General features: G+C 40.6%; 1 protein-coding gene across 1 annotated transcript in view; it reads right to left on the bottom strand.

Annotated features, from left to right (window-relative positions):
• Positions 1-24,074, bottom strand: part of ADAMTSL3 (ADAMTS like 3) — a 398,680-nt gene that overhangs the window by 324,723 nt on the left and 49,883 nt on the right. Inside the window, exon 3 of the mRNA XM_066592680.1 lies at positions 3,135-3,254. Coding sequence (XP_066448777.1) covers positions 3,135-3,254 — 120 coding nt within the window. The remainder of the gene's footprint in view (positions 1-3,134; positions 3,255-24,074) is intronic.

Genomic DNA, 24,074 nt, shown 5'->3' with positions numbered 1-24,074 from the left:
CCACCAGGAAAAACAGAAGAAAAGATAACCCAGCGTTCTTTTTTCATGGAGAATCAAGCACTGGCGTAACTATAGAGGATGCAGGGGATGCGGTTCTACCCGGGCCCAGGAGCCTTAAGAGCCCATAAGGCCGCTCTTCTCCATATAGGAAGCCCAGTTGTATGAATAAAGCATTATAGTTGGGGGCCCCGTTACAGGTTTTGCATTGGGGCCCAGGAGCTTTAAGTTACGCCTCTGGAATCAAGTGTTTACTACAATGAACAAGTCAGCAGAGCTGGCAGGGCGGCAATGTGGGCACATTCTGACTTTTGAGTAGAATTTTCCTCGAGAAATAAAACTGGTGAAGTCAACTAGCATTAGCAAAATGTTAAATGGTGATCAGCAGCTCTAGGAGGAAGGAACATTGAGGAAGTTATTTACGGCTACTTCTTTTAAATGGCTTATAAAACTGCCAAACTGTTTCTGCTGCCTAATAAAATGCTCCATAATGTACACTAATCTATCACCAAGGATAACAATGATTATATATAGACCTGTGACAGGTAAATACAGGATAACACTAACAGAGATTAAGCGATTAAATGCGATTTTCCCTGCCACGGTGGCAACTCCGCGCACCGGCAAGTTTATCTGACCACAAGAACGTATTCAAGTAAGAGAGAACCCCAGAACGGGCTGCTTACATAAGGTTTCTGAAAGCTCTCTACTTGGTGGTCTAAAGCATGGAACAGTTTAAAGCTTGGAAGCGACACCTCAAGTGTCAGGGAAATAAGAATTGTTAATTTCTATAGGAAAACCAATCCTTTGTAGCATGATTTTGGAAAGAAATTAATGCGGTAGGTAAGAAAAAAAAGCGAACCACCAACAAAGTGGGAAACAAAAACATGGAATAAAACCCCTTTTCACTATATTCCGTTACAATTTTCAAAAGCTGTAAGTGCACAGCTGCTGAGCGGAGCCTCCCTACTATTATTCTGGGAACATTCTAGAACAGTGGCTGCTACAAGGCATTTTTTTCTATGGTAAAGCCTTACAGTTCAGCTCATAAAATGCAGTCAAATTAACCATTAATCTACAAAAGTCCATGCATGACGCATTACCACAAAGTAACAGATAGTAGAGCAATGTATGTAGAAAGATTTAGCTTATAAAATGGACAATACTGGGGATGGTGCATGAAAGTGGCAGAGTTACAGAATGTCATAATAATAGGACTTTGTCCAGAAACAGTGCCGCGTCTATCTATGGGCCGTCTCTGGTATTGCAGCTCATCGACATTCAAGTGAATAGAACTGAACTGCAATACTAAACATAGCCTATGGATAGATGTGGCGCTGTTTCTGAAAAAAACAGCACACTTTCTTTTCCAGTCTTGGACAAACCCCTTCAAATGTTATTCCCTTTAGAATATCTTTTGTTTAAGGTCTTAAAGTCCTTTATTGGTGGCCTGGTTTGTATTAGAACCCTTGTACTTACTACTAAGAAGAAAACATTTTTTTCCTTTAAGCTGTGAATTACTAATTTTCTGACTTGTCACTCATCCATATAGATGTTAATGAGGCTGTCTCATGAGGACAACCCCTTCTCTACAGGGGGCTGTACTAGTATCCTATGGAAATCAGGGAAATGTATTACATGGCAGTCACATGAATGGTTGACCATGTAATAGAAGGATGGGACAGATCTATCAGCACATAAGTAGCTCTTACTTAGCAGCCATAGGTCATTTTTACAGATGTGTGAGGTCATAAAGTAACTTCTGCAAATCCTCCTCCAAGACGAGTGCCGCTGTTCTTGTGTAATAAGGTTGTCCAGCGCAGTATATAATTACAAAGTTCATAGCTTGCCTGTACTATGGCTTTAAATGATATTACGGGGCACAAATTACTAATTCGAACCCCTTCATATTACAGAATCTACTCAATCCCCAAATACATTTAAAATAGGGGTGCCTTGAAAAGCACTTTTATGACGTGACAATAAGTTGCTTGTTCCACCCCATAGATCTAGAAATTGATCTGTTCCGATCCTTAAATGAAGAAATGATCATAAATGAGCAGTCATCTACCATTGGAATGTGGAGTTAAGGAAACATAAAAGACAATATAGTGGAACAGGACATGTGCACCAACAAATTTAATAACATGTTCTCTATTAGTAAGCCTTATTCATTACTTCTGCGTAGTAATAGCCTAAGAACCTCAATTACTGTTATATCTGCCACTGCTTTTATTAGAACACATCATCTGGTTGTAATTTACATTCTGATGCAGAGTTCACATGACAGAATCTATCAAACTTGACTTGTGACTTACCTATTAAGAAAGATTCATACCCTTCTTGTCTCTGTCACTTTGTGTGTATCTCATCTTCTTATTGCTAGACATAATAACATTCTTTATGGCTCTTCATGGTGCCCTTGTCATATGGATTTTACGCCTTATTCAATACAAACTGACCAATGTAATTCTCATCAACTGGCTACTCTATCCCCAATCCTTGAAAATGACAGCTCTATCACTCTTGGTAACCCAAATGGTCTGCCAAATCATATCCAAAAATTTACTTCAATAAGGCCAGTTCTTTTTAAGTGATTAGAAAAATGCTATTATTTCTTAAGATGGCATTTTAGCGATATCAATACAAAGGCAATAATGATGAAGAACATAACTGCTAAGGCCAATGCTGTTTATAGGGGTATTTGGATGCCATAAAGTGTTGGCATATCACCGGGATCACTTTAGGATGAGTGAAAGTACGAACCTCATCAAACCTGAGAATGAAGGGGTCATAGTGATGATTTATTGCCACCTCATGTTTATTCTAGCACAACGACGCCCCGGCCACCCACTGTGCAGGGAACTGCAACATGGCCCCATTAAAGGGACTGCCCACTTTTCAATAATAAAATTCCAGAATATACCTGAAAGTCTAGAAAACTTTTTCAGCCATCCCAAGGTGAGCAGCTTAACTTTAAACATAATTCGTATACCCAAAAGTTATCTGATAGTAATTATAATGTAATCCTCTTGGCGAAGTAATTGTTATGGCTACGTGCATACGTGATATCATAAAGCAAGAGTAATGGGTTTCTCATATGGACATTTAAAGAGCAAACAAAAACACTGACTCACTTGATCATCGTAGCGATAAGTTAGAAACTGCTCTCCTGTTGTGTCTTCCAGGAAACTTCCTTGTGGAGAGAGAGCAAACTCAGGAAGGAAGTATGCTCCTTGCTCCTGTTCAGCTGCAGCCTGCACAAAGAGATAGATAACATCAGTTTCCCTAAAGCAATTATCCAATACATGGTGTACATATCATAGAGACACACCATGGGGCCTGTGGGAAGTGGAGGGTGCAAACAAGGAGGTAGGGAATTGGAAAAATGGTTCACTGAATGGGTATGGAAAAGGAAGAAAACAATGGATCTTTCCATCCAGGGGGGCAAAAACATAGGCCACCTAAAGACAGCCGCTTCTCTTCTATGTACAGAAATGTATTCAGTGAATTGCTGCAATATTATACTCCTCATCCTGAAGTATAATACAAGGTTTATCTGGAAATGTATACATACCACTTAAGTAATTGAGTACTTACAGTAACATGCTGTAAGTTTCTAACACACACACTTTTAAAATTGGGTCACACTTTGCTGATTTTGGGGGGCAGATTTGAGGGGAACACAGTTTTTTTTACATATGCCTGCTTGCAAATACTGAATATATCTCTGGACAAATGCTTTTAAATATACACTGCCCACCACCCCTCTATACACCCTAGCTGTGATCTACCAGATCCGTACTTGACCAGTATTGAATTTTAAAAGTGGCATAGCTGAAAGTACAGGCCCATCTAGTGCTCAGTCAATACAGCAAAATGTATATATTTTAAGAGAGCCCTTTTATGTATACTGTACATCCCAATGCATGAAGCAGTATGTTTCAATTTCTGAAAATAAATGATTTTTAGGAAGTTTTTTCTAGCTTGTATAACAATATTTATCCTGATAGCATTTGTAAAACTACCGCACCACCTCAAACGAGAAGAAACTTCATTGTAGAAGAGTCAATTGGCTAATATGAGTCAGACCCCCGTTTAATGATGTGCATGCTTTCACTAAATTTATGCAATGAGTTTCTATTTGGATTAACTTTGCAAGCAGTACGCCAGAATGCTAAGTAAATTTATGGTTTTAAGGAAATGTAGTTTTGGAATGAATACCAAATATTTAACTTTATTTATTAGTAATTAACAAGTACTAAATACAGACATTACATCTTAGACTAAAATTACATGGGCTCTATAGTACACTATCCTCCCAAAAGTAATTGGACACCGGAGCAGGAATCAAAAATAGTATTTGTTTGCATATGTTAATACTTAGTGGGGCTCCTTTAGCCCTTATGACATTGGATACTCTCTGTGGTATGCTTTCTACTAACGTCTGATACACTTCAGCTGGCATTTCTCTCCATTCATCCTGTAAATGACTGGCAAGTTCACTCATGGAAGATGTATCGTCCCATCTACAATGGTGCAGGGAGCGTCATCATTGGACAGTTGAGTGACGGAAGAATATTCTATTGAGGGGTGAATCACCCTATTCCATCCTCAGATCAGATGGACGTACCCGAGTGTGGAGGAACCTGGAGAACACCTTTTGCCTGAGTGTGTTGTGCCCATAGATAAGTATGATGGAGGTTGCTTTATGGTCTGGGGATGTTTTATGCAGCATGGTCCCAGTCAGTTGGTTGTAGTGGCAACAACAATGAACATTCAGGTGCAACCTGACATTCTAGACAATAATGTGCTGTTGACAATGTGACAATACTCATAGAGTCCCAATCTGAACCCTATTAAAAATCTTTGGTACTAACTGAAATGATGAACCAGGAAATATGAACAACATACTCGAGTCAGGGAAGGCTTAAAAAAAAAATCTCTATACTTATCTCCCAGCCGGCGTCTGTGTAAGTAAGAGCTGTGATTCGTTTGAGCGTCAGCCAATCACAGCCAGTGCTTGATCATTCACAGCCATCAAGCTGCTTTAGAATTCTCCCTGCTGTCATCTCCCTGCTCAGCTTTCAAATCCCCTGCTGTTAGTGCTGTGTAAGTAAGCACTGTGATTGGATTGAGGGTCAGCTGTGATTGGCTGGCACTCAATCCAATCAGAGCGCTTACTTACAGAGCACTGACAGAGCCGAGCAGAGAGGATGGCGGGGTATAACAGCGTGGAGAACTCAAGCAGCTTGTCACACAGACACCAGCTGAGAGGTGAGTATGGAGGGTTTTTTTTACCTAGTATATACTTGAGTATAGCTCGGCTTATACTCGAGTCAATAAGTTTTCCCAGTTTTCCGTGGTGAAACTTATTGTCTCGGCTTATACTCGGATCGGCTAATACTCGAGTATATACGGTACTTTTGATAGGATAGTGCACATCTATCAATTACAATGTATAAATCTTGAGTTCATCAAAGTTGATTTGTTCCATTAAAGACTTTATCGGATCGGTGCATTTGGAATCCCCACTAATTCCAAGAAACCAGCCCCAACCCAGCCATGTGAGATCCTTCCATAACTCCCATTCATTATAACGAACAATGACCAAACACTAGCAGGCATCTCTCCCTTATGGGCCAAGGCTGCAATCAGTGAGGGTCACAGTTGTCTGACTTTCATGACACATTTAAATGCATCATAAACATCATTTTTTATACCACCCTTTCAAGTGTAAATATCTGGCTAGGTTTCACTTCCAAATCATTTTGATTCACCCATAACAATACATTGTAATTGATAGATGCGCACTATCCTAATACATATCATAGAGCTCTTTCTGGGCACTTTAATAAGTGAAATCATAAAACCAATCTTTAAGGCCTCATGTCCACGGGGAAAAGAAGAATTAAAATCCGCAGCGGATTTTAACTCTTCTCCTGCCCATGGATCCGCATCCCATAGGGATGCATTGACCACCCGCGGGTAGATAAATACCCGCGGATGGTCAATAAAAGTGATTTTTTTAAAAATGGAGCATGAAAAAATCTGGACCATGCTCCATTTTCGTGCGGGTCTCCCGCGGGGACGGCTCCTGCGGGCTTCTATTGAAGCCTATGGAAGCCGTCCGGATCCGCGGGAGACAAAAATCGGAATTACTCACCCGCTCCGGTTCTTCTCTTCGCCGCGGCGCCATCTTCTCTCCATCGCGGCCAGATCTTTTTTCTTCGGGCCGGCGCATGCGCGGGGCACGTCACCGACGTCATCCTGCGCATCCGCCGGGCCGAAGAAAGAAGATCCGGCCGCGACGCAGAGAAGATGACGCCGCAGCGAAGGAAGGATCCGGAGCGGGCGGGAGGTAAGTTTATTCTGATTTATTCTTATTTTCAGCCCTCATGTCCGCGGGGCAGGAGGGACCCGCTACGGATTCTCCATGGAGAATCCGGAGCGGGCCTGATTTTCCCCGTGGACATGAGGCCTAAGTCAAGATAGTTTCCCCCCGTATCACACAATGAACAATGTCTTGGTTGTTATTAAATAGTTGCCTGTCTTCTGTGAGATGTATTTACACTTGCATATAAAGTTACTGTAAAAATGAAGTGTAGCAAAGAGGAAGGAAAGAGGAAGTAGTTAGTAGAAAGCAATGAGGAAAACAAAATAGTGAATTGGCAAGATTTTACATAATACATTCCTGCTTGCATGAAACCTGCTCAGATAAAACAAGCTTGGACTACAAATAAACATAAGATAACATAATAATAATATGATCTCTCAACAGCATGTCTAAAATGCAGCAAAACAAAAGAAGGTTCCAAACATAATATTTTGTTACATGACAAATAAATAAAGCAATGATGTATTCCACTATTATATAACCTTTTCATGTAATTATATATAAATATATTCATTTATTTTTATTCATAGCTGCCTAAACACAGCCACCTTCAACACTTTTATACATGGACACATTCAGCACTAGCAAGATGTTTTAACCCTTTCCAAATTCACTGTCTGACGTCTAAAGACATTATGATTTAAGGCTGTACAGCTCCGATGTTGGAAGACATCCGTCGGGGTTCTCTTACTGTATATTGCCAGCCTCTCTGCTGTTGGAGCCTATCCAACATGTCACCTCATGCAGTACTGGTGTTAGCCAGCATATAGCGCCGTTGTATAACAGCAGAAAAAGAGTAAGCCCCCCTAGGAAAACCAGGATACAAATTGGATTGGAAAGGGTTAAAGGGATTTCACTTTACATGCAAACATAATTGATATCCATGGTTCATGAGAATGGGTACCAGCATGAATGCTTCTTTCCTTTATCCACTGCTCTATACACTAAACAATCACTGCATTAGAAAGAGCTGGCATGTGACATGTTGTGATCGGTAATGGGGTACCATGTGATGGCTGTGTCACAATCTGCTCTTAAATAATGTGCTGACCACTCCTATACACAGCAGAAGGCAACATTTGGTAATCATGGGTAAATGTGGTGACCTGAGTGACTGTGACTGTGGGCAGATTGTTGGTGCCCATAGGTGTGGTGCCGGTATTTCTGAAATAGTCCCACTTGTTGGCTGTTCCTGAATTACGGTATCAAGAGTGTACAAAGACTAGTTGAACCATGGACAAAGATCTGACAGAAGATTACACAGTGGCAGGCCATGTGAAGTTGATTCTAGAGGCGAACGTCAAGTGACAAGTCTTTATTTTCTTTATTTATATAGCGCCAACATATTCTGCAGTCTGGTATTTTAACAAGAACATGCCACAGTGGACCATCTAGCCCAGCAGTAAAACAGCAGGAAAGTTACACAAATTTCCACAAAGACCATGCGGCATACCTTGCATTGACTAGGGTTCAATAGCTGAAGAATGACAGGGGTGCCCCTGATGACTTTGCATCATCACCAACAATGCCTCACATGGACCCAGGAAAGATGTCAGGGGACCTTTGAAACATGGCAGAAGGTCATCTGGAATAACGAGCCCCATTTCCTGCTGAACCATATGGATTACCAGGTCGGCATCTGACATAAACAGCATGAAGCTGTATTCCATGAGTGCCTCACTGCGGTTCAACCGGCTGGTAGTCATGGTGTCAAGGTCTGGGCGTTTTCTTGGCATGACTTAGGACTGTTGGTCATCATACCTCAATCCTTAAATGGTGAACTCTACGGGGACCTGTTAGCTGACTATCTGCAGCCATATTTTCAGGAAGTCTTCTCTGACCACAGTGCCGTCTTTCAACAGTACAACGCTCTGTGTCATCAGGCTTGGGAACACTAAAAAGTGGTTGGAGGAATACAACAATAAATTCTCCATACTGTCTTGACCCCCAAACTCATCGGACTGTAACCCCATTGAACATGTTTGTGATATGCTGGAAAGGATTGTGAGATCTGCTCCCACTTATCTGCAAAATTTGTACCAATTGACAAAGCTGCTGCAGTGGGCAGGGGTCTAGTCGAGTATGGAGGATGTTTGCCACCTTGTGGAATCTGTTCCCCAATGTCTGAAAGCCATGATGGCCCAAAAAGGTGGACCAACCCTTTATTGAGTAGGTGTTCTTAATGCAATGACCACTCAATGTAGAAAAGACTGTGACAACAGCAGGTCTGACCTGAGAGTGGTTGGTCACTTACCCAGCAGGGCAGGAACTGACCTAAAGTAACAAAAAAATGTTTACTTTTGTGATTGTTCCAAATGATCATTAGGGCGATTGTTCAGGAACATACAGTTCCATTGTTCTCAGCCACACATCTGTGGTGTGCTGCCGACAACAGATGATTTACTTGGTGCAGGCTTCAAGATCGTCCGACATTTGCTTATTTGTCGATATTTGCTTATCAGAATCTTAATGGTAAACTAACAGACAAATAGAAAAGGAAATAGAAGGGAGAAGGAAAGAGCATGTAACAGTTTGGGCACTGGGTGACCCAAAATAGTTTTTTATAGCCTCAAAAAAGACTGACAATGGTTGCAACTTGAGAATGAGTTTATCTGCTGCTGTAATAAGTACAAATATATGTGCTTTATAACTATTCTGTGGACAATGCTGACAGCCTTACAGTATGTTTGGCAGTAAACAGCATGTGCCGTCCATCTGTAAAAGCCTAGAATTCAAAATATTAACTCAACATAATTCAGTCATTGTAATGTCCAAGAAACAAAGGGAGACTGAGATATGTGGAAAATGAGTCACAAGCGATGTATTCTTAAAACAACAGTTTTAAGTTCATATTGGGTTCAGTTTTAGCTATTCCAGCAGTACTCTTATAATCCACCTGCCATCACAGGCAGCTATTTTACTGTATATGTGATATCAGTAACCATCGCATTGTGACCTTTAACAACAATAATAATAATAAAAATGATCTACACTTATATAGCGCCAACATATTCCATAGCACTTTACAAGTCAGAAGGAACATATACAAAATAAGACATGACATACAGCATTTACACCAATCAACAGTTGGAACAATAGGAGTGAGGGTCCTGCTCACAAGACTATAAGGACATAGGGATGGCACAAGAGGTAGCAGTGCTTGTTCTGTACAACGGTCCTGCCATCTTCTGAGTAAATATGGTACTATACATAAATCTGTATGAGCCAGCCACCAGCCGTATCTGTGTAAATACAGGTATGAAGTGCATTAGGGTGTATGGGGTGTGGTAGACGCAATGGGAAGAAGTGGTCAGGTTTCCAAGGGAGAAGTGTAGAAGTGGGGTAAATAGAAAAGAGTTAGGTTAGGTAACTAAAAAATGTATTTTAGGGCACATTTAAAACGGTGAGTGTCAGAAATTGACTTGATTGGCTGGGGTAGTACATTCCAGAGAACTGGTGCAGCTATGGGAAAATCTTGCAGATTGAAGAGGAACTTATGGCCCATTTACGCTGGACATTTATTGTTCAGAATTGTACAAATTCCCAGTCTCCCGCAGGAATTTGAGCAATAGTTGTCCCGTGTAAATGCATGCAGTGACTGAACAACAATGCGCCGTTCAATGTAAACAGCAGTAGTTCACTTCTGAATGACTGTTTGCTTACTGTGAATGGAGGCGGGCGGCGGGGGGGGGGGGGGCTCCTCCGCTTCCATACCGGCTTCGCTGTAGGCGATGCCAGTGGTACTCCCTCTTGTGTAACAGCAGCGAGCATCACTGGGATGAGTGTCGAGCAGCATTTGCCCAACAGTTTGTCCCATGTAAATGGAGCATTATTCTAAGGTCATTAGCAGAGTGCTAGACAGAGGGAGGAGATAAAGGGCTGCACAGCTCTGTTCCTATTATGGCTGAACACAATTGGTGTTAGTTGGTTTTTGGGGTAATCTTGATATTGGTTGAGTTATCCAGTCAATACATTTATATCTTGAGTCTGGGAAAAGTGGGTGACCACGAATATAGCTGCCATGCCAACGCCCATTGGGGTTATCATCCAGCTTTCCCTGAATAATACATTTACTTAGCTTCACCTGGGTCACTAGGCAGATATGTCATTCAGCGATCTAGGAAAGCTGGGTTAACATCCTTTAGCAGCTGTGATAGCAACCGTATTGGCAGTTTCCCATGTTTCTGAGATATGAACAGATATGGACAAATATAACTATTAACAAAAAAAGAGGGATTAGCCTACAAATAAATATTACATTTCACTGTAAACAGAATTTTTCAATTGCAATCATGTTAAGACAATAGTCTGGAGTCTAGAACTGTTCTGCACTTGTTATGATGCCCCTGCTGCTCTTTTGTTTCCCTATTAGCCCCCCTAATGTGCCCAGTGATGGTGAGATAAAGTCTCCTCTAGTGCGCTGGCTCTTATTGGGTGGCCTGCACGCAAGTAGAAAAAGCACATTAAATTGACGTTCTGAGATGGAATTAAAAGAACACCAGAGGGCCCCGTAACAGGTATATATCAGCAATATCTAGACACAGGAGCAGGTTTTTTAATAATTCCATTAAAATTGTGATGTTTTGCCTCTTCTACTAGGTAAATGCAATACTGAATGGTAGGACAACCACAGGGACAGGAACATGCTCTCACTAGGATCGGTAGTTGGATCAGTGGGGCTCCACCATTTTTTAGTCCTGATTTTTTAACCCTTTCCAATCCACTGTCTGACCTTTGAAGACATTATGATTTAAGGCTGTACAGCTCTGATGTTGGAGGACATCGGTCGGGGTTCTCTTACTGCATATTGCCAGCCTCTCTGCTGTTGGAGCCTATCTAACGTGTCACCTCATACAGTACTAGCTTTAGCCAGCATATAGCGCCGTTGTATAACGGCAGAAAAAGAGTAAGCCCCCTAGGAAAACCAGGATACAAATTGGATTGGAAAGGGTTAAGCACGGCAGCACTTACAGCCACCCATGGTGCAAGAACAACCCCATCCTAATACTATGCCATAACTTTCCAATTTAAGAATGCCCCTTCATTAATATAACTGTCTCTCTTGACTCACTTGAAAACGAAGTAAGTTAACTTTTTAAACAAAACACTTTTATTGCATTCTACTTAGTTTTCATACTTTTGAAAACAAATGAAAAGGCAGGACAGACGGATATTTCCTCTAGCATCTGGCAAAATAAATAGAGCACATATTTAAGAGCTACTGTATTGCACAAATGCTTGAGTTGGGTTCTGTTTGATATTTCCCAAATAAACATAGTAAATGAATAACCAGAATTTCATTCCGGAGGTGTCTGCAAGAATGCCACAAACTATAAAGAAAATAGTCAGAACTGAAATAACCTTGTAAAAATATAACATATTATTATCCAATTAATTATAAATTACCACACATCTTTCAAAAACCATAAATCTCCACACACTTCCCATATAGAACAAGGGCCCCGACTTTCCTTTCTCACACACTTTTTATTATCTAATAAACATTTTGCCATTACACAGAAAGTGCCTATGTAACCACACAGGAAGCCCAATTGCCTAAACCACAAACCAAATCCCCAGAGATGATGGCCAGGGAGGTTAGTGGGTGTTTTAAGGTTTCTGGCAAGATTTAACTTGTGCCTAGTTCTAGATATTGAACTGCAGTCATTTGCTGCTGTAGAAAATGAACTAATATTTAATCGTTTGAGTCTCTTATCCTTACTAATTTGACATTTTGTACTATTACCGTATTTACGTCTTCGGACATTTCTGCAAAACTCTAATATATATGGCTGTTTTTATAGATATCAGCAATAGTTTTTGAAATTAGGTCTCTGATTAGGCTTATTTCAGAGCCTTGTACGGTAGGTTTCTCTTCTTTTATTATGCATTACTATAATTTAACATAATATCCATTGAATAGGCTGCTCATATTTTTCCAATACCTCAGACAACTATGGAGTACTGGATTTAATACAAAGCCCCCTCAGGCACCTGCCAAGTGAATATCTAGATATTTCATGGTCATACTTGCATTATGTGCCAAAAACATCTTTGGCATACATCTGGCCTATAGAAAATGTTTGCAAAAATTTTCACAACTATTCTCCTGGTTTGTGAAATGGTCTTACGTATTTAGTACTTTGAGTCTATCATGTGGAGGAACAGATCTAGACTGAGATTCTCTCCTGGTCTTCACACTTCTTTAGATGAGCTGTTCCCCCAGTAAGTGCTGATAATTACCACAGCTCGGATAGCCACATTATAGGTGTAGTTACAACATTATGAACATGGTATAGTGTGATATAATGAACAAAACACTGTACACTGTATTTAACTCTGTAGTGGTCTAGTAATAAGTTTCGATAGATGATCCAAAAAGTTAGGTGAAATTAGTACATTTCTATGTACTAATTTTGCAAATCTCGTCCACTTTATGATTAGGCTCGGGCTTAAGATTGCCAGCGGAATTTCCATGGGGAAAGTCTGCACGGAAATTCCGAGGCAGTTCCGCCCTCTGTGAACCCAGCTATAGGGTGTATTAACATGTAGCAGATTTACTGTGGACCTTCCACAGCAGAAGAATCTGCAGCAAAACCGCACCAAAAAATCTGCAGCTTTTCATGCAGATTTTGCTGAAGATTTGCAGCATTTTTCACCCCTTCACTTGAAGAAGTCAAATATGTGTCAAAAGCCACACAAAATACTGCAGATTTTGGTGTGGATTTTTTTTGTGGATTTTTTCACTGCAGTAAATCTAGCAAGTGTGAACATGCTCTAAAAGTTGGCTGCTATTCATGGGCCCCCATGCTAAAATTTGGCAATTGTGCTGCACTCAGCTGGTACAGCTGTAGCTCGCCTGTGTTGCCTTATGTGAGGTCCCAACACTGTTTTACCAAGTTTTTCTTTCAATGACGGGGAGGGGGAGTGGGGGAAAGAAAGATTTTGCACAGGGTGCCATCTAACCTAAGGCCGGCCCTAGGTACAGCAATGGGTCCAAAAGTCCTCTAGCAATCACAGTCATCAACCACATGCAGTCATTTATGCCTCTAGCTTTGTTGAGCTCTTTCAGTTCCTGCACGTTATTCAGTATATTTTCAGGTTCAGATATTTCAGCACTCGCCGACACATCATTTGTGATACATCAACATGCTAGAACAGTCTCCAAGTTGATTTTCAAGGGCTAATTGCAATCTGCTGCTAAATGCCATAGACAACTTCAGATGTCTGGGCTGGAGGAGGCCTCGGTTTCTTTAGGTTTCGCACCATTTCAGAGCCAGGGATCCCGCAGCAGAATATGACCTGGCCCCTAGGCCAGAGACCCCTGCTTACCTGTCCGGATCTGTGCTGTGGATGTGCCGGTTGACGTGTCGGCACAAAAAATTCTTTGTTGCCCAAAGCAACCAACCACAGCACAACTTTCATTTTTTATACTGCGGAGGTTAAATAAAAGCTGCGTTGTGATTGGTTGGTATGAGCAACAAAGAAAGATTTTCTTGACAGCTTTCATAAGAGTTTGGTGTGGAGGTCAGGGGTGGGCTACTCTTCTGTGGCGCACCCAGTGCTAAAAGACTTCACAGAGATACTTTGGGATTCTGCAGTGCTGGTATATTTTGCCCAGCTGTATAGTTCCGTTTTGATATCCATTACAATTACGGAGCAGAAATTTCGACTAACATGGAAAAAATTTGTTTATGCATGAAAAAAAAAACAACAACATATATTTCACTTATTACTTAACCTTTGTCGGCCAATCATCAAACTCTAGAGAAAACTGTCCAGGAACCTAAGTTTAAGCAATGAGATTAGTGAGAAATAATCTGTTAAAGTAATTGTACAGACAAATCAGATATCATCAATGGACTTTTGCTTGCTCTCAACAGCGATTCACTTCCACGGCACTGATCAACTACCAGAAACATAAATATGTAACTACAATATATCAAAAACTTTCTTGGCATATATAGTAATAAGAAATCATTTGCTACTAGCGGCTACTTGAACAATGTGAAATAAGACATACTGACACATGCTGGGAAGATAAGAACAGCAAATTCTTAGAATTTGTCAGAAGTTTTCCTTGTAGAGAAAGGAGACATTACATAATGACCAGTGCCCTACTGAACCTAAATGGGGGTTAAGTTAGAGTCGCTCCTTTGGTCATAGTCAAATATAGAACATGTAATCATAGAGATAAACGCCACATACCGTAGACAACCGTAAAGACTATGTCAAGAACACATCCATTAAGGATGGGGGGGGGGATGCTACGCGTTTCAGGATAGATCCTTCTTCATAGCTGAATACCTGGAAGCAAAGTATGTCCGCAGGCTGGTACACTTATCAGATGAGCAGACCCTAGAAGTGCAGTGATGGTCTATGGACGCTTCATTAGACAGCACAGACCATCACCATAAGTACGATGTACTGTCCCTTCTATCAACCACCGATAGAGGATTTTTAGTCATTTTTATCTATTACTTCTAGGAGGGAAATTAGTATTTCTAGAGATGACTTTGGATGTCTCATTAATTCTGAGCTATGATAGCAAGAAGGGTTTTGTCCTGCATAGTGGATGCTTGGAAAATGTGTGGAATGATTTATTTAGTGCTTTGAAGACACTTCTCCAAGGATACAAAGCAGCGTCCACTTAATTCCATGAAAACCAGCTCACATGACCCTGACATTCCCATGTCACTCAATTTAAACAAGACTTAACCCTTCTAGAAACACTGGGACACATGTTTTTCCATTCTGCCATATGTGTTTCTGTCTTTTCCAACAGACAAAACAATATTAACCCTTACATTCTAGGAACTGGATTTATATGCGTCACTGTTCTACTGCTACTGGGGCATACACTGTCCTGTATTTTAGGTGGTATTCCCATCTATGTATGTTATAGCATCTCTAGGATGTGTCATAATATTGTGATCAACGGGGGTCCAAACTTTGGGATCCTCACCAATATGAAGAATGAAGGGATAGAGGTCCTCCTGGCATTTCTCCTGCACACTGGTGCTCCTGTCCATCCTCTGTGCAACACAACTCTCCTGACATACCTGTTTTTAAGCAATTACTTGCATTTCACATGAAACGTCAAGTCTAGAGCTTTTCTTAACATTCTTTGGTCATTTCTCAAATACTGTCATCACTGTGCAATGTTAGACTGTGTAGGGAACACACTGCAATTTCCCATCGGTTTCAGGTAGTTTAGTGATGGCATATAAGCCAGGTACCCAGTTTTTCTATTCATGTGAAGGCTTTTTAGTCTAAATAGAGTGTCTATAGAGCTAGGTACCCATCCATTAATGTTCGCCTTGACGTGGCGCCTTGACGTCAAATCGTATACTAAGAAACTTGCATTTTTATGCGGTTAGTACAAAAAATCATTATGCATTTGTTTACAGATATTAAGTGTATCAGGTGCTGAAGCACATGTTTGTTGTATAGGGAACACAGACAATTGTAACAAGAATGATTGCCAGGGATCAAACTGTGGACCTCCTGCACTCCAGTCAGTAGCTCTCACTACTGAGCTATTCCGCCTTTGGACAAATTCCTCTTCATGACTCTAGCCTTGTTCTATGTCCCCTGCTAATCTAGTTACTGCCTCCTGGTCCTGACCCTGCCTCTGTTTCCTGATTAGGCTCATTATAAAAGCCTGACCCTGCCACTGCGCCAGAGTGTGATTATTGTGCAAACTGTGACTACTTGCTGACGACTCCTGGCTTCCATCTGACTACACTTCCGCCTAACCCATTTGTACTGCAAACGTGACTACCTGCTGATGACCTCCAGCTTCCTTTTGACTACTCTCTGGTCCTGCATGGCTACTACACCCACAGCTCCTATCCAGCACCAGTAAGATGACAACTGGGTGTTGCCATTGTAACAATATATTCATAGATTTCCAGGAAAAATAACAGAGGAGCAGCATAATGCAGAGTTCTAAGATAAGATGTTCCAACGTTAATTTTTTAAAATGAAGAATAGAAGTATTTAAAGTGTCCCCCCGGCTTTGGGACAGAAATTCTGTCCCTGAACCGAAGAGGAGAGGGTATATTAGCTGCTGCCATTCAGGATCCCATTTTCATCCGCCCAAGATGTCCACTGCAATTTTCTAGCTAACAAAACGCACACGGTGCACTATTCTGTGATTGGCCAGCACTGGTATAGTACATTGTAGCCAAACACTACCAAAGCACTTTGGGGATTAGGTAGTCTAAAGATTACATCGGTCATCTTGGACAGATGAAAACGGGACTTGGAACCAGTGGATCAAAGGGGCATCAACACAGAAGACCAACAGTGAGCAGTATAACTGCCCGCTCTGGTCCCACGATAACATTTTGTTCCAAAACTTAAAGGTTGCTATAATAAAACAGACGTGTAATGTTTGTCCAGGCCCTTCCCGAAAGCTGACCAATAAATTCTGGAATGGGGGAGAGGGATAAACTGGATGACACATAGAACACAGGAGGTTACTGGGTTGCTAGATGTACAGGGCAATACAACCAACTGGTGATAATAGAGACGGAGGTGAGACTTAAAATCTTTCCCTAATCTGCCCTAACTGAACCTACCAATTAAGCGGAGCACCCGCCCCAAAAATAGCAACCCTACTTTTGGAACTTCGCTAGATTTTCTATACCTTTCTAGGTGAAAAATAAAGGACAGGGAAAATGTGAGGAAAGGGCAAGACAGAAAAAGACAAAGGAACAAGATGAGGTCAGAATATAAGAACAACCAAATATGAAGGAAGACGTTTGTCCCTCGGTGTCCAGCACCAAATGCCACTGTGCATGTGCCAGCAAGTGCATCACATGGTACAGTGCTGACGTCGTGACATCCCACCGGACGCACACATGCCTGCGGAGCACGCCAGCACCGTGACAACATACATTCTCTTTAAATGGAAGCAATTATGAATTAAAAATCATTTCCTGAATATAATATTTTGCTTATGAATTTTTTAATATTAAATGCAATAATAGAACACCCAGAATGGAAATTTGCCCTAAATTCAGTCAGGTAGTTAAAATATAGAAATTATGTGAATAATGACGATAACATTAGGCACTTCACTTCATAATTTTTTCCAGACACCCCTGAGGTTATGACTGATAGCAATTCTCTCATAGGGAAAAAAGGGAAACATATAATAGATAATAGTACAGGTCACCGATGCATTCTTGTCCTATAACGCAGTCCCACAGTAAATAGAGGATTAAGTGAAAGAACATAGAGTCTTCCGGACATTACACATATATTTTGTAGATTGGTTTCTAACATCCTTTCAGCCATGACAAAGTATAGACGAAACGGATGTCTACTAATACTGATGTCAAAATGAGTCAAGGTTTTCTGGTGCCTTACTTTACATTACTAATCCTTCATAAGTATAACCCAACACTAAGTGAACATTAGTTTATATAAAAGCGATCAAACAACCATTAACAGGCATTCAGAGGTAAAAACACATAATGTAGCTATGTGTAATTACCCCAGATTGTCTGGCTGCAACTAAGAGGACGATTTACATGTTACAGCAAGCAATTAGGCAGCACACGTTCTAATGGCTGAAGATACAGATACACTGTTGGATTGTTGGGTTACTGCCATGAATATGACTGGCCCATCATACTTAGAGATTTGTAAGCATGCCCAAGTGGTTTCTGGCAGCAAGTGGATAACTGATGGTTGTTTAAAGCTGATACCCTGTTCTTTGTGTATGTGTACACACTTTCATAATGTCTATCAGTGGCTTCGCATAGCAGTATCCTACATTGTTGCACTCAAGAGGCAACTGATCTCAGCTAATAGCCCGAAAGTTGCAGCATAAATTCTGAGAAGTGAACCAAAGAAATAACAGTAGAGGATTATACTGAACAGATGATTCCTAATGCATCATTTCATGAAGTAATAAACTGATGCTACTTTATTACCAATTTAACCTCTTTCAAGGTCAACCAATGGGATTATCGTTCAATTTTGCCATTTATTTGGTGGTCATATGCAATGAACTCTGGTAATACAGCCCCTTCAGATGAGCAACTGGATGCCTTCCAGCATCTTACTGTAGAAAGGAAGTTGTTACAACCAAAACAGCAGAAGTTAATTTTCAACTTGATGACTAGTAGTGATCTAACTGTGAGGTGGACGAAAATGGAACTAATTCAAAATAACAAGAAGAACTATTATCAGAAGCCCAATCTTTTATGTGAAGTGTGAAGTAAGTGTATTCTTGCTGCCAAACACAAATCTGAACCCCCAAGAAATGCAAAGGGGCCTCAAATATGACCTTGTGAGGTCAAAGAAGTTCAATATATATGAAGATATGCATTGCTTAATATATTACAGGCAAAAAATAAATACAAATGACTAGAAGCACCTACACATCAGAAGTGTAACTTTTCAATAACTCATACAATTACATCTTATGCTACTTGTTTTGGGACATCACTTTATGCATTTTTCCTGCATTGAGATATGCTGTGATCATTACTGTACTGTGACCATTTTCTATGACTTCTGTGTCTATTTTCCTGCATTAAGACATCCCTGTGATTAATATTTCTGTTATTTGACCATTACCTACTGTATGTGTCAAGATATGACTAGTATTATTTCCTTTGTGCACAGTGGGGTACCAATAGGGGTCGCTGAGATCGTAATTGCACCCTGGCCTCTAGCGGGGTCGCCTCACCTCTGAAATCACTGGGCTTTACATGAATTTACAAATGAGACATTGCAGAAGACCTGAGGTGTCATCTGTCAGAAATCCCTCAGTGTGTAAGGTGTTTTTGTTCATAGCCCTGCTATAAGCCAGTGTCATACAGGCAAAAGCCAAATTATGTGAGCATTTGCACTGTGTGTATGTGCGTGTTTTACTGTGCCAAAATAGTTTTAATAAAAACATTAAAAATAAATTTTGTTATTTGTATAGCGCCAACTTATTCTGCAGGGCTTTCAGGTAATTTATTCATTAACCACCCCACCAAGCTGAGGACTCAATTTACCGACCTAAGAAGGACGGAAGGCTAAGTCAACCTTGAGACAGCTACCTGAATCATGCAGGAATTGAACTCGCAACCTTCAGGTCGTGAGCGAGAGCTTAGGACCACATTTCTTCTGCCTTAACACTCTGCGCCACATGAGGCTTACAATAGTACTTACAATAGCGATCAAAGACCATGGCAGGCTCAGACAACAATGTCTGGCATCCACTTGCCATGGAAACCCATCGACCATCCACGATTACATCACACAGAGCCGATGACATCACAGAGGGAGTACATCAAATACTTTCTTGTAAAAAGGATCCTGTAACAGATTTTGTAGCAGGGTCTTTACTGCCTGGCAAATAGCACAATTTCCTCTTGAGAGGACTATCCCCTGGGTAGCAATGCCTTATATGAAGCTCAATACAGACTACCTCTACACTAACAGACTTTGCCGATCACTGAACATCATCAATAAACAATAATTTTATTATTTATTACTGATCAGCTTCATTTACACTAGTCAATTATTGGTCCCATTGTCACAATAGTTGACCAGTGTAAATGGGCTCTGTGAGCCCCAATGGTGACAGGCTTCCTGCCAAACCTCTGAATCGTACTTAGAGTAGGATTGTTTTGTAAAGCTGGCGGTATCTTGTCAGCAGTCATGAAGTGGGTGACAGCCTATGATTTTATGGAATGACAAGGTTAATATTGCGGGGGCGATGTGCATTCAGGAACATACATTTATAAGGAAGATGGGAATTCTCCACACCTGTGGATTCCAATGTGTTTTCGTTTTCCCCAACCACAAGAAAGCGAAACACAATTTCCCATTTCCCATACCACTTAATATTTTCTATTTTATGTTCATATCATAACTGAAGAATCGAGCTTCCTCCCATCTGTTTTCACTTAGTTAATACAACACAATATATTTCTTAAATCAGTTTTGCAGGGATGCAGCGGCTTAGAAGGGAAGCATGAGAAGAACTGGCCACTCACCTTAGTCGGGAAAGGATACAGATATTAAGGTTAACCCCTTCAATAGGACTTGTAAAATATCATGCATATGAATAAAAGGAGTATTTAGGGTAAAATATTCAAAGAGCAGGAAACAGATGACTGTTATGACTTATATGGTACAATGTGGTTATAATAAACACATTGCAAGCCATTTATAATCCTGTCTAAGGTCCGGGTTAAAGGGATTCTATGGGACTAGAACACTGATGGCCTATCCCAATGATCAGTGTTTGAGGAGTCACAGAGGTGGAACCCTGATCGATCACCTCAGTAATCAGGCTGCAGGGCTTGCATGAGCACCACATACTCTTCATTCTTTACTTTGGCGTTCACTGATCTGTTGAATGCAAGGAGCTGTAGCACCAAGCACAAGCCGGTGTGCCTAAATGATGTGTTAACTGGTGGTTGTCCCAAGGTTCAAACCCCTTTTAATCAATGTTATAAAACCCAGAGATTAAAGAGGTTGTTTAAGGAGGGAAATACCCAATCCAGTCTGGATCCAGCAGTGTCGGCATCTCCACTTCCAACCCAATTCTGACACCAGATCACATGGTATGGATTCTTCCTACCCCGATCTCATTGTTGGTGACATCACTGTAGAGCCTGGCTGTTTGGCTCATTTTAATAATTTAGCTCTGAGATTATGGAACTCTCTGCCAGAGGAAGTGGTGATGGCAAAATCAATAGAGGAGTTTAAGAGGGGACTAGACGTCTTTTTGGAGCGCTACAACATTGCATGATATAGACATTAAATAACCAGCGGGTTGTTGATCCAGGTCTTGGAGTCAGGCAGGAATTTTCAAATATTGATCCAGGGATGATTCTGACTGCCATTATGGAGTCAGGAAAGAATTTTTTCCCCCAAAATGGGGTAAATTGGATTCTGCCTCCTTGGGGTTTTTTTGCCTTCCATTGGATCAACAAGGTGGGGTGGAAACAGGCTGAACTGGATGGACATTTGTCTTTTTTCAGCCTTGTATACTATGTTACTATGTCTCTGCACTGTCCATATAAGAGAAGGAGGCTGACTTAGTTACTGAAATGAGCTAAACAGCTAGCCCCCTTTAGTGATGCTACTGACAATGAGAGGGGGGGGGGGAACGCCATGCCACGTCACCGAGTGTCGCCACTGCCGGACTTGGATTGAATCAGGTAAGTGCTTCACTTCTGGATAAGCCCTTTAAGTTCAGTCATCATTACATGCTACACAGCAGTTCAGAGTAAGGTTGGTTTTGCACACATTTTAGAGTCCACATTATGACTGCAACATCCGAAGCCCCATAGTACTAATCATCATCAGACCATACTATTTTGCATTATTTGCTGTGTTATATATAGCTCTGGGAATCTGGCTCACATACAACTGTCCTTTGCTTACAGTGATACCTGGAAACAGAACAAGGTGGTCTGTTCTTTGTTTTGTCCAGAGATCAGTGAGTTTACATTGTGGGGACAGTATTTTCCTGATAAACGCTCATCATTATGACTAATGTTTAAAGTACATTTTAACAAGGAGTAACACACAATCTTCTTATGAGCACACTCATCCAAATATTTCAAAGTATGGAAATAGTTCTAGTATGATCAACTAGCTTCCAGAGGTAAATTGTAAGCCAACAAATTATTGGCCACAAGCAGACAAAAGTTTTAAGTCAGGCGGCTAAACTCCAAGAGTTAAGCAGGAGTTTAAAATATTGGGAAAGTGAGTCAGACTTCCAGTTAACCTTTGGCAAGTGCGATACACAGCTTACAATTGTGATGACATAAAACAGGCAAGGGGATTATTAATTGTGTATCCTGAAATATTAAAACTGTACATGATAGATCTGAAGAAATGTGTCCAACGGCAAACAGCAGGATGTTTTACTTAATCTAGCTCAAGGAGGCAAAAGTTCAACCTGCTGCGTGATCGCATGTTAATAGCTATTATAAGAAAGAGAGAGCATTGCTAGATAAAACTCATAGACTCTATTTACAGAACTGTAATGACGGACATAGACTACTAAATACTATTTATTGGTACAAGCCAATGATAAAATAGCAGATTTTACATTATTTATGACATTCTTGACTATAGCTTATGATATTCTTGATGCAGTGCTGATATGTAAAACATTATTCTCTACGTTATGTAGATTCTTAAAGGGATTGTCCAGGTTTTAAAAAAATGTGCAAGAATAAGGAATATAACGAAAACAATTTAAAAACCTGTTAAATCGTCTGTTGCTCTACCACCGCCACCCCGGTGACTCCCAATGATCTTTGCTCGCTTTGCTGCAGGCATTCACTGGCCTTAGCAGTCCTGAGCCATATATGCTAGCGGCCCATATACATGCAGCCGTCGACATGGCACGAATTGAGAAATCACTCACTTGTCAGAGTCGCTAGGTTTATAGCCAAGCTAAAAACTAAGCAACTGTCGGTCTGTGTAAATAGTCGTTCAATCTATGAGAGATTGCCTGTTTGCAGTGAATGGACGGGGCCAGCTGGAAGAGATCTCTGGCCGCTCTGCCTCCATCCACCAACTATGACATTCACAGTCATCTGTGTAAAGGGAGCATTAGGCTGTGGTTAACATGTATGTGTTGTATAAAATGTGATTATTTACACTAGATATGAAATCCACTCTGTAACACACATTCCTTTTTCAGCTTCATTTTAGAGCATATAGTCATAAAAAGTATAAAGGACCTTAGTATACAACAACATGATGTGTTCTAGTGAAGAAAGATGAGGATTTAAAAAGAAAAGTGTTTTAGAAAAGGTACATAACTTTCAAGAGTTATTTCCGCTGATTGCATTCTTCCGCCTGATGCACTGGACAGTGGGCCGGATGATCAGCTGATGGACAGGGGTCCCAAGTGCCGGACCCCATACATCAACCAATGATCACCTATCCAGAGGATAGGTCCATCAGTTGAAAAGAGGGCAGACAACCCCTTTAATAGGTAGGCAGATCTAAATGTATGTCATCCATCTGTAAACCTAAGCACTATGTAGATCTGGTTATGTCTCAAAAATAAAAATGAAAAACAAATTAATTCAGTGGATCCTAATGTGATGAAAAAGTATACGGAGAGTCTACATTTTTTGGATCCATTACTCAAGAAAAAAGTTCACTATAAACCAAAAAGATATATAGTTGTGTAAAAAAATTGCATCACATGCTCCATTCAGTGTTTGGTACTGAAAACAGTAAGCTGCATAAAACCTGCATGAATGGTTGTAAATAATAGAAAAAAATGTTTAAACTGAATTTAAATTTGTTTTCAATATGAAGCAATGAATGAGCATGTGATGCAGTTTTTTCGCACACCTCTGTATATTTACATCCTTTTGTTTTGTAGTGTAGGTTTTTTAGATGAATATAACTATTAATGGTCCATATGCCATGTGAAAATAGACTAAACACCAAGTTACTTGGCTTCTATAAGACATGGAAAAATATCATAGACTAGACTACAAACTGGCATTATGCACCACCAATGTGCCATGCAGTTAGGATTAGATGAGGCTGACTTTCTCACAAGAGAACAGAGAAATATATGGTAAATCCCTTCTGAATGGCAGTCAGTACTACGGCTGAAGATTACTCAACATTAGCTACTTATGGTTTTCCCTGACATAACTAAAGTGGTTGAGTTTTATGT

The sequence above is a fragment of the Eleutherodactylus coqui genome, chromosome 2, assembly GCF_035609145.1.
Source record: "Eleutherodactylus coqui strain aEleCoq1 chromosome 2, aEleCoq1.hap1, whole genome shotgun sequence".
NCBI lineage: Eukaryota > Metazoa > Chordata > Amphibia > Anura > Eleutherodactylidae > Eleutherodactylus > Eleutherodactylus coqui.
The sequence above is the reverse complement of the archived record's forward strand: the minus strand, read 5'-3'. Positions and strand labels throughout refer to the sequence as shown.